Source organism: Triticum dicoccoides, chromosome 2A (assembly GCF_002162155.2).
Source record: "Triticum dicoccoides isolate Atlit2015 ecotype Zavitan chromosome 2A, WEW_v2.0, whole genome shotgun sequence".
NCBI classification, from domain to species: domain Eukaryota; kingdom Viridiplantae; phylum Streptophyta; class Magnoliopsida; order Poales; family Poaceae; genus Triticum; species Triticum dicoccoides.
The window spans coordinates 669,965,900-669,977,624 of record NC_041382.1 but is presented as its reverse complement, the minus strand read 5'-3'; the positions used below and the strand labels follow the sequence as shown (position 1 = coordinate 669,977,624).

Below are 11,725 nucleotides of genomic sequence, written 5' to 3'. Positions count from 1 at the left end.
GAGGTCGAAGACAAGATTAGAGGCGGCGGCGGCGGCGCGGGAGGCGGGAACGAAAGTTGGTTCGTGCCAAGGAGAGAGGATCCGACAAAAACAAGGGTGAATCTCGTAAATATGGCGGAAACGAACGAAGTACACAAAATCCCGTAACTTTTTTCGAAATGGTCAATTATACGGGATCTATCTAGCCGGCAAAATTGCCTTCGTTCGGCGGTTATTATGCCGGATGGCCGGGATGTGCTAGAGATGCTCTAAGGTTATATTTGTAAAAGGAAAACTTAGGCACGGTCGGCATTCTTGCTGGTACACCCCCACAACCTACCTCTCCATTTGCGAAAGAAAAAGGAAACCTACCGCTCTCCGACCGTCCATGGCGCCGCCGGCGGTCCGGTCGTGGGGGGAGCTGCAGCACGACCTCCTTGTGGCGATTATGTCCCGCGTGGGCGCCCCCGATTTACTTTCTGGCGGCGCACCCCGTACCTGCTCTGCGTGGTGGGCCGCCGCTCGCGACCCGCTCGCATGGCGCCGCGTTGATCTCCGGGACTGGACAGCCCGGACCTCCGCCCGGCGCGCGGCTGGGTCCGGTGCCACCAGAGGGCGCATCTCCGTCCAGGCCGCTCTCACCGGCGACCTTGAGGTCGCCGCAACGCGGGCAGATGGTCGGATGGAGGCTGTGCTCCTCCCGGAGTTTGCCGATGAAGGGCACCTCATGTTCCTCGCCGAGAGGTGAAGCTTCTTTGTCCTTGTTCCTGCAATCTTGTTTGCGTGGTCCCTGTGATGTTCATTCCGCTGTAGTCATTTACTGCACAAAATTGGTTAGGTTATCCTACTGCCATACCTTCTTGTATTCGATTAACTAATTAATTTTGTTATTTTCTGTGATAACTCATATGATCGGTTGATCCGTGTAGAACTAAATATAACTATACTGATAAAGTGAAACTTTGCCTGTAAATTTGTACTAATCACATTTTTCTGTACTGCAATTGAGGATTCTAGTAACGTAGCTGTGTAATGCGTGTTTGCGGAAAATGTCTCTTTTAATTCCCAGCATTTTTTATGGGTCAGCACTACTCCATAGGATTTGACATGATCTAATTAGGATTATGATTGTTCAGGTGTAAATCCATAAGGGGCCTCCAAGTTTCTGAATGTTCATTTTATAGAACTTTGGCAACATTACCATCAAATTCATATTAACGTGATGAGTTTCTTGTTTGAATTTTTATTCTTATGGAGTAGCTACTGATATTTCATTTTTAGATTGTTTTGTCAGTTCGAATGGTGTAGTGTCATGTCATTAAACTTGAATGGAGTGAAATTGCTATTAATTTCTGTGATATTTTTTTAGGTTTTCACACATTTTTGTTTAAATTTAACTAATCCTTTTTTAACAAAGATTTTTTTTCAAGTATCCAAGTGAATTTGATACTTTGTAACCTAGTCTGTAGAACCCCGAATGCTCTGGAACACAATCTTATAGACAGCTTTTATTTCAATTGCTATGTTTATGTAGTTATTATGTTGGTATTGTTTTTCTACCTCATATGTGTAGAAGTTGGTTGCGAGATCTTATGGGTTTCACCTCTAGCCTACCCCAACTTGTTTGGGACTAAAGGCTTTGTTGTTGTTGTTGTATATGTGTAGAAGTTACCAGAGGGGACAGTAGTGAAATTGAAGAGGGAGTTTGCAGTTTACATGATTCGAATAATGAAACTTATCATTCCCAGTGGGCTCATAATAAACTTCTACTCCCTCCGTCCCATAATATAGGACGTTTTTTACACTGGTGTAGTGTCAAAAAACGTCTTACATTATGGGACGAAGGGAGTATTTATTTACTGACAATGTTTTGTTGAATCATGATGAAAATGAAGTGCCACTGGCAGTGGTAATAGTGAAATTGAAGAGGGAATTTGCCACCGGGAATATTAGGTTACCATAGGGATAAAAGTGCAATTGAAGAGGGATCTGCAGTTTACATGATTCGAACAATGAAAATAATCGTTCCCAATGGACTCATAATAAACTTATGTTCTTTTTTGTTGACAATGTTTTGGTGAATCATAATGAAATTGAAGTGCTTCTGGCAGTTACAGCTTTCAATTGCCAATTAAGTTCTTGGACTTGTATTTGAAAATTGTGGTCCTTTAACTATCATAAGTTAATAAATCAGTTACATGAAAGATGAGGGATGATGGTTTTACAGATGAGGTATGCCAGTCAATGTGGCACGTGGTGGCTGTAACGCTGAAGCTAGCATGCCATTTTTTTAGATTTGTTATTAGTAGATGTTTTAAGCTGATGTATTTCTTGTTAATTATTCAACATATCTGTTTTTACTCAGTAATATGAGAGCCTTACAACGCATGTTGTATCTGTCATTATTCGAATGGTTTTACATGACGCTGTCCCCTGTGGGATTCCACTGCTTGCATTTTACTAGATGACGCTGTTGAACTGCAATTGTCTCCTACCCCCTTGCTTGACATGTTTCGTCCATTCTATGTGTTCCATTCTAGCACTCCTTGATAAATTCTTGAAGTACTGAGCTGCATACTTACATCCTTGCTGCACCTCACCAGCTCAGGCTTGCTGTTTACGGTTCGCCTTCTCACCACCTCCTACTTGTTGACTCTGTATCCCTTGCCTTTCCTTATAACCATCCTCACAGCTTGCTTCTTTGTCATTGGAAGTCATCTATACATTTGCATATCATGGTTGATGGTAAACCAACCATCCTAGGCAATCTTCCTATTGTGCACATGCAATGTTAGTTTGGTACATTTTAGAAAATAACTGAAAGTAAGAAAGAGAAGCAGGGGTGTGAATATTGTGTTTCATGAATTAAATTTCCCCGTGAGAACTGAATAATTGATGACTTCTTAAGTTATTACAGTATATCATACAACATGTTAAGGTGACTCCGCTTTGCAAATCACAAAAGAAGCCAGTGTTCTCAGCTTTTAATATGTTAAGTTTATTTTTTTCTTCTTGCAATTTGTTTGGTTCCTATCATTTATTTCATGCCCTGGTATTCTTATAAGTTTGTTTTGTCTTGAACAATATTCTTGAATTAATGGTTGGTCGCATGACATGTACATTCAAGTCACACCTACTGTACACATGTAATCAACTTTTTGGAACAATGAGACATATCATGGTTATGCAGTTCATCTAGATATTAGTCAGAAGTTTTACTTGGTCAGTTGATTATTTGGTTCTTGATGTTTATAAACTGCTTCTGATGTCATCTTTTGACAATCTGGTAAGGATTCATTAATGAATGATATTTGTTAGTGCATTTTTATTTGTGGTTGTGATATTTTCAGTGGAAAAGCCCGCAAACTTGCAAAACTGATTTAACATGATTTTTGTAAACTCAGGTGTATTTGGTTTTGAGAAAAGTCCATATTACAACCTTGCACTACCACCAAAGTCTAATATACAACCCTGAACTATGAAACTGTCTACTTTACAACCTTGAACTTTCAAAACCGGACAAGAAACAACCCTGGACTGGTTTTTTACTGGTCAACAGCCCAGTCAGCATCCAGTCAGCCGCCACGTCAAGGCTGCTGACTGTATGTTGTATTATGGTATATAATTTATATGTGGCAGTACGGCATTTGTTTGACACGGAAATTTTTATGGGCATGCTTATGGTCGTTACGAAATCTGATTGCAGCTAAATGCCTTTCCGGATGTTTTATACAGGAGCCCAAACCTGCACTATTTCAGCTTTCCTACCACATGTGTGACTTCTGATGACTTCTGTGAGGTGATCAGCAAACTTCAGTCACTTAAAGGCATGGCGGTGGATGAGAGTCTTGTTAATTATGAAGTCCTCCTCCATGTGCACCAGTGTTGCCCAGATTTTCTGGAGCTGAAAGTGTTTGCTCTCTATGTGGGTGAAGATATGGCCTCCGTAATTTGCAAGTCCCTTCCGCGGCTGAAGAAGCTCGAGATACCAAATTCTGATATGTCCTGTGCTGCAATAGTAAAATTCCTGGATTGCCTAGAGGAGCTTGAGTATCTGGATATATCAGGTTATGAGACCTCGGCCATCTCAAGCAGCGTGCTTCATAAAGCTTCACGGCTCAAGGCCTTTATCTGGAACTCGAAGTTTGAGCTTGGCGAGTTCATGGATTGCTCAAATTGTGGAGAACACAACATTAATCCTCAGGAGCCCTGTAAGTGCACCATGGATAACAAAGTCATGGATTGGCTGGCTGGGCCATCGCAAACTGCCTGACACCGGGCATGCATGTGTAGTCTCTGTTGTTAACTAATTATAATTTCCTGTTTGAAAATTCTAAATAAGTTTGAGTTGGTCGTAGTACAATGTAATGGATGGTACATTCGACTGCATAGTCGATATGACATTTTGTTTGCTTGTCTGCCTGTTTTTTCTATGAACGGTGTCTGAGTCCCCCCTCTTCGGCTTGAAGGGCATGATGGTCAAATCTAAAATTAATCAATCAGTGTATGTACTTTATAATACAGGCTGCAACTGTAGCTGTACTGAGAAACTCAAAGGAGTTTTTTTTATTGCGGCTGGTAATTATAAGATTGATTGGAGTGCAAGCGCTCTAATGGCTGAAGCAACTGCTCATCGATTTGGACTGTCGCTTGCGCAAACAGCTGGTTGCAACAAGATTTTGGTGAATTCTCCTGGCTACCATATCGCATGCCAATTTTGGGCGATAGTTTTGAGCACTGTTTTAGAGAAACAAATCTTGTTGCCCATGAACTCAGCAAAGTTAGCAAAACGTGATGTTTGTAATAGTTTCTCCAATTTTATTAACTCCGTCAATTGATCAGTATATATTCCGTATGTAATTCTTAGCCGGCCTCTTTCAGCGGATTCGAAGGAAAAGAAAAAGGAGGAGCCGGCGGTCATGCTCGCCCTTCAGCGAGTAAAGTATAGCAGAAACTGGAATGCGATGCTCCCACTTGAAAAAAAACAGACAAACAAAAGAGCAGGCACAGCAACAGCTCGCCGATTAAATACTTTATCAACATGAAAAGTTGAAACCTCCGGCGCTTGCTGAGTTGGATTTGACGGAACGCACTTGACGCGCAGCGGTAAGAAGAAGCAGTACCGGGCGATGGAGGAGAGGCCAACGGACATGGCGCCGGTGCACGTGCTGGTGTTCCCCTGGCCGCTGCAGGGCCACATCAACTCCATGCTCCCCTTCGCCGCGGGCCTCCTCGGCGCCGGCGTCCACGTCACCTTCCTGCACACGGAGCACAACCTCCGCCGGGTCGACCGCGCCGCTTCGCCACGCCTCCGCTTCGCGTCCGTGCCGGACGGCCTCCCCGACGACCACCCGCGCTCGGTCGCCCACCTCGGCGAGATCGGCAGGTCCCTGAGGCCGAGCGCCAGCGCCGCCTACCGTGCCCTGCTCGCCCCGCCGCTCTCCGCTAGAAGCCACGCCGACGGCGGGTTCCCGCCGGTGTCGTGCGTCGTGGCCGACGGCTTGCTGCCGTTCGCCATCGACATCGCCGAGGAGCTCGGCGTGCCGGCGCTCGCTTTCCGCACGGAGAGCGTGTGCAGCATCTTGGCTTACCTCTCTGTGCCCAGGCTCGTGGAGCTCGGCGAGGTTCCGATCCCTGTAGGCGCCGACCTCGACGAGCCGGTCCGTGGCGTTCCGGGGATGGAGGGCTTCCTGCGGCGGCGAGATCTTCCAAGTTCTTGCCGCGGCCACGGCGCCGAGGCCGACGAGCTCGACCCCATGCTGCAGGCACTCGCCAAGTACACCGCTCACAGCTGCAAGGCTCGGGCGCTCATATTCAACACGACCGCCTCACCGGAGCGGTCGGCGCTCGCACACATCGCGCCCCACATGCGCGACGTCTCCGCCATAGGCCCTCTCCACGCCATCTCGGCCGCGCCGGCGTCGGCCACCAGCCTGTGGCGCGAGGACGACGGCTGTACGACGTGGCTCGATGGGCACGCGGACCGGTCCGTCGTGTACGTGAGCTTGGGGAACCTCGCAACCATTTCGCGGGAGGAGTTCGCCGAGTTCCTTCCGGCCTCGTCAGCGCCCACTACGCGTTCATGTGGGCGCTCCGGCCGGACATGGTCGGGGCGAGCCAGAGCGCCGCTCTCCAGGAAGCCGTGGACGCGGCGGGCAAGGGCAAGGTGCGCGTCGTGGACTGGGCGCCGCAGCGAGACGTGCTGCGGCACCGCGCCGTGGGGTGCTTCCTAACGCATGCCGGGTGGAACTCCACGCTGGAGGGCATCGCCGAGGGCGTGCCGCTGGTGTGCTGGCCGTTCTTCGCGGACCAGCAGATCAACAGCCGGTTCACGGCCGCCGTGTGGGGGGCGGGGCTGGACATGAAGGACGTGTGCGAGAGGGCCGTCGTGGAACGGATGGTGAGGGAGGCCATGGAGTCCGGCGAGCTAAGGAGGTCGGCCCAGGCGCTGGCGCAGCAGGTGAGGACGGACATCGCCGAAGGGGGCTCCTCGGCGTCGGAATTCGAGAGGCTCGTAGGCTTTATCAAGGAGCTCACCGCCAACGGTGCAACCGCAAATAGCACTGTGCAGCTTTGATCCGGAAACGGGATTGCTAAATCTTAATTGACCCAGTCGATGCTATATTCATTACATCTTATGTGAAGATTGTATAAGTTTTTCTTCCTTCTTTTTATATATATTCTATCACTTGACTGAGACTTCGTCAAGTCGATCTAACCACACCCTTGCTCCTTGCCGTGTCCACTGGAGGTTCGCTGCAATGAATGGACAAATATTGAACATTATGTGCATAAATTATAGTTCCTTCATTCCTAAATATTTGTTTTTCTAAAGATTTCAATAAGACTACATACGGAGCAAAATGAGTTAACCTACAGTCTAAAATATGTTTATATGTATCCGTATGTAATAGTCCATTTAAAATATCTAAAAAGACAAATATTTAGAAATGGAGGGAGTAGTTGATTGTGAAAATTACACTATTTTTTTTCACAGTCAACAGAGAGGTCCCTACCTGAATTTGATCTCATTCAAAGAAATTCTTGTTTCAGTTTGTAAGGGAAACCAGATAAAAAACATAAACAAGTTGACCTCATTTATAAGAAAAACTGGGCCGAAAACTATATAAGCAATAAGGGTAAAATAAAATGTGAAACCCATACACGCCCTCTGTCCTTCTTTCTCCCACTTCGTCCATGAGCAGTTCTATAGAGTCGACCTCAGTAGCGACCACATATGTCATCCAATTCTTACCCCCCTTCTTTACTCAATCACATATACGATTTGTTCAAATTTGGGCTTTGTGTTTTCTTTGCATACTTGGGATTGTGTTGGACATGCAGAAGGCCATGGGAGGGAGAGATATGGAGCATCTGGAGGCCATGTCTGGTTTCATCTAGCTTTTTTTTTAGAAAAGGAGGATGATCCCCGGCCTCTGCATCTGGGCGATGCATACGGCCACTTTATTAATTATTCTCATAAGACCTTATAAAGTAATACAACAGTAAGACTAAAGCCGTCGTCTAAGCATCTCTATCCAGCTGATGAAGAGGCGCAGATAGCCTGAGCCTAATACCAAACAGACATCGCAGCCAAACCTAACATCTAAGACCTGAGATCCTATCCAGGACGCCTGCCGGGCATGGGTCTCACCGGTCCGGCATGCACTTATCTTACTTAAAAAGAATGTATGATTCTGTCATCCCCTTCTCCTTTGTCCAACCTTACATAGTTCATCCTCTCTCTCTACTTTTTTTTGCTCACATATGGTTTTTTCAATGAAAACTGCCTCAAGTGCCCCATCTCTTATGTACTTATCAAATAAAATTTTGTTTTCTTTGATAAATCAACAAGTGCTTACCAAACAAGTGTTTATCAAATATTTAATTTTATTGCTTTTACACAATCAAATAATATGGGCAAATAAATCACACGCTAACCTACTAGAATATTTATGCTCGTTACAACACACGAACAAGTATCTAATAATAATGTTAGAAAACATTTTTATATCTTTTAACCATGTGTGATTAAAGACACTATTGACTTCTAAACGGAACTAGTCATGTCCATTCCAAGAACACACACTACGCCATAACAAATTTGAGCATGCATACCAATGTGGTAGAAAAGCTCAGAATATTAATTTGTACTCGCAAGCATGGGTACTTTCTTTACCGGATGATTTAATTGAATCTCTCACTCCAACAATTTTCAGATATATTTTTAGAGTGAAACCAGATATGATTATGGAATATAAATAAAATTTGTTCTTTTAGAATTATTGTATATCCATTTCAATCGAATATTAAGTAACCAAATCCTTCAAATTGTGAGATAATTTTAATAAAATAGGTAACGCAAACATGCTATAATTCACAGCAAATTATGTCAAACACGCACCATTACATTATCATGTCAACCCAATCATGTCGAACTAACCCATAAGAAGCAAAAACCTGACAAACAAAGGTAGCATCAGGTTTTTTTTTCGGGGAAATGGTAGCATCAAGTTGGCGTATAGTACTCTCGCAAAAAAAAAAGGTTGGCGTATAGTAAAATAAATTGTCAAGCTGATCGTGCTCTAGTGTCCGGCGAAGGCGACGGACATGGGGCTCCTCACGGTGTGCTTGTCCGACACCCACCGGAGCGCCCCCTGCACCACCTCTGCATCGCCGCTGGTCCTCGGCCACACGGTCACCTTGAAATCTTTCACCTGGTTCGCCTCAGTGAACCGCAGCGAGCTCGGCATGACGGTGACGTTCATGGAGTTTTCCGGCAGGTCGAACTGTGGGTAGTACACCGCCGGCGCCTCTCCGACGTTCGTCACCTTGCGTGTCACCACCATCGGATTCATCGGGTTCCACGACGAGGGGAACGTGACGGAGATCGACGGGTAGTTCAGAAGGCGGTCCGGGATCACCTCGACGGCCGAGCAGTCCACGGCACGGCGCGCGATCACGGAGACCTCCTTGTCCGTGTACATGCCGCAGAGGAAGCCGATGTAATCTGCCGGGGTGATGTCGTACACCAGGCCGGGGTTCATGGCCTTGTCCGGGTCGACATGGCCGGCACCAAGGGCGAAGAGGTCCGCCGCCGTCCCCTTCTCGTCGGTTATCGGCATGCCGGAGCGGTCCGTGCTGTCGGCCGTTGTCATGATGGCGGACTTGATCGCCGCCGGCGACCAGTCCGGGTATTTGCTCTTGATCAACGCGGCAATGCCGCTGAGGTGCGGCGCTGACATGGACGTCCCGGACTCGAAGTTGAAGGTCGGTCCGGAGTGCTCCCCGGCCAACGAGGGCGGACCTACTTGGAATGGCCACGCCGCGAGCACGCTCACGCCGGGGCCCGTGATGTCGGGCTTCAGAATGCCGGGGTTCTGCAAGCTTGGCCCGCGCGAGGAGAAGGAAGTGATAGCCGGGGCCGGCGACGTGCCGAGGACCGTCCCCCTGAACATGATTTGCGCCATCGGTCTCGCCGTCGACTTGATGTAGTTCATGATCGCGTCTCCGGCGTGGTAGCTGACATGCGACGCTGGGAGGGCGTGCACGTCGGCGATGGTGCTGAAGCCGTCAATGGCCTGGTTGGCCAGAATCATGCCGACGCCTCCGGCTCTTAACACCTCGGCGCCTTTGTCAACCCTACCGACGTCATTGCCGCGCTCACAGACCACTATCTTGCCCTTGACATCGAAGCCGTCCAGCGAGCCGTTGCCGCAAAACTGCGCGTCTGGTGTGGAGCTCGCGCCGGCGTAGACCAGCGGGTAGAAGACGGTCGACGCGGCGTCTGGCTGGTTCACGGACTCGCCGTCGAAGCAGAGACCGTTCCCAAGGCGCACCCTGGTGCGGATCAAACGGTCCATGGTGCTCGCGGCGACGGTGAGCATCCAGGGCGCCTCGTTCGACAGCGTGGTGTAGTTTCGGCCGGAGTTGCCGGCTGACATGCTGACGAAAATCCCCTTCTCTGCGGCGGCGAACGTGCCGACGGCGATGCTGTCCTCGGGGTACGGCAACGACGGCCCGCCGAGGGACATGGAGATGATGTCGCAGCCGTCAGCCACGGCAGCGTCGATGCCGGCGAGTATGTCGGCGCTGGTGCAGTCCTCCAGGCCGCACACCTTGTACATTGCGACGTGCGCGCGGGGCGCTATCCCGGACGCGGTGCCCCTCCCCTGGCCAAGCACCTGGGCGCCTGGCACGACTGCTCCCGCCGCCGTGCTCGACGTGTGCGTGCCGTGCCCATCCTCGTCGATCGGCGACAGCGGTGCACCGGTAGAGGTGGTGCGGTTCCCAGAACTGACGGCAGTGTCGAAAACGCGAGCGCCGATGAGCTTGTTGTTGCACACGGAGCGGCCGTTGAAGTCGCACCTCCCCTTCCACTTGGCCGGCGGCGCCGGCATGCCATCGCCGCTGAAGGACGGGTGGTCGGGAGTGACGCCGCTGTCGAGCACCCCGATGATGACGCCATCGCCGGATCCGGCCGAGTAGTTCCTGCCGCCCTGGCGCGTGTCCAGCCCGAGGAACCGCGGCGTGTGCGTGGTGTGCAGCTTGTAAACCCGGTCGGGCACCGCGGCAACGAACCCAGGCATGGCGGACATCTTGTCGAGCTCCCGCCGCGTCAGCCGGACGGCGAAGCCGCTGGCGACGTGGTGGTAGGCGTGGAGGAGCCGGACGTTCTCGGGGAGGAAGGAGTTGTACCAGGCCTTGCGGTCGTCGGCCGTGCCGAACACGTGGCTCGCCTGGGGCTGCACGTGCACGATGAACGTGCTGCGCTCATCGCCGGCGCCCTCCACCGCGGCGACGAGGGCGAGGAGGAGGGAGAGCGAGGCGATCCTGAAGGCTGCCATGGCTGGTTTGCTGCTCTGCTCTGGTTATCTGGTTATCTGGTACGTGCGCGTGCATGGCAATTTATACATGCCGGTTCCCGTTAGATTATCCTTCCCTTCCGTCGTTGGGGCAGCCTGCAGGCAGTGGCCGGCTTTGTTTATCCGAGGCAGTTTGGAGCTTTGGAGCAGTCCAAGTGTTAGCAGATGCATGCTTGCGCGTGAGGACGACAAGACCGGGTCATGAACATGGATTGGGTCGCTTGGGAATTGCCGTACGCACGGCCGGTGGCAGAAGGCGATCCAGAACTGATGGGAGTTAGCTGTAGGAGCGGCGCGGCAGCCGCCTGTTTCGCTATCGCTATTGCTATTGCTAGATAGATGGCAACAGGAAACATCCACCGTGAGCTATGGCTCATCGGTTCTTCTTCGTCGCGGACAAGTTACCATGGCCTCCACTTAGACGTCGACAGCCAGAACCAGCACTGACATGGCGATGTACGTATGTGCGCCAGCATAGTGCGGCACACTTGACTGATTAATTCGCATATAAGCTACTTGTGCAGGCAGCAGGCTGACTCCTTCAACTGGCCTAGTGGAGTAGTAGTATTTTTGCCATGGCTGGATATTGTACAAGACCACGTTTAGATGGGGTGAGCTTTGGCTTGTGAAATAAGTGCATGTTCAGAGAACTATGGGGACTTTCCCGGGGGAAAAAGAACTGCGAGCACTGACATTGTTTTAAAAAATTAACTTCTGTGCGAAAAGGCCAATGATCATGATTAAGTATTACGGATCCTTTAAAAAACATCCTTATAGAAATTGCATAATACAACCATGTCCTCCGGGTGTTGAAGTCTTCTTCTTTCCGCATCCACTGCCATGAGCAAAGCTCGTTGCTGCCTATGGCCCTTTGATTCGGC

The 11,725-nt window shown here is 49.5% G+C and overlaps 2 protein-coding genes and 1 pseudogene across 2 annotated transcripts; 2 read left to right on the top strand and 1 right to left on the bottom strand.

Moving 5' to 3' along the window:
- Positions 1-306: 306 nt before the first annotated feature.
- LOC119356105 (F-box/LRR-repeat protein At3g48880-like) lies at positions 307-4,452 on the top strand. The gene is made up of 2 exons (XM_037623011.1): positions 307-723; positions 3,715-4,452. Exons 1-2 carry the CDS (start codon positions 368-370, stop codon positions 4,250-4,252), a joined length of 894 nt encoding a protein of 297 aa, XP_037478908.1. The 5' UTR covers positions 307-367; the 3' UTR covers positions 4,253-4,452.
- A 597-nt stretch (positions 4,453-5,049) lies between these two features.
- Positions 5,050-6,721, top strand: LOC119359805 (annotated as a pseudogene).
- A 1,843-nt stretch (positions 6,722-8,564) lies between these two features.
- On the bottom strand, positions 8,565-10,826 carry LOC119358072 (subtilisin-like protease). The gene has a single exon (XM_037624784.1). It carries the CDS (start codon positions 10,824-10,826, stop codon positions 8,565-8,567), a length of 2,262 nt encoding a protein of 753 aa, XP_037480681.1.
- Between the last annotated feature and the right edge of the window lie 899 nt (positions 10,827-11,725).

Bases quoted from the DNA above. Each gene is read 5' to 3' on its own strand.
- LOC119358072 (XM_037624784.1), bottom strand. From the start codon at position 10,826: ATGGCAGCCTTCAGGATCGCCTCGCTCTCCCTCCTCCTCGCCCTCGTC.
- LOC119356105 (XM_037623011.1), top strand. From the start codon at position 368: ATGGCGCCGCCGGCGGTCCGGTCGTGGGGGGAGCTGCAGCACGACCTC. The intron at 724-3,714 runs GTGAAGCTTCTT...TGTTTTATACAG, and splicing joins CTCATGTTCCTCGCCGAGAG to GAGCCCAAACCTGCACTATT.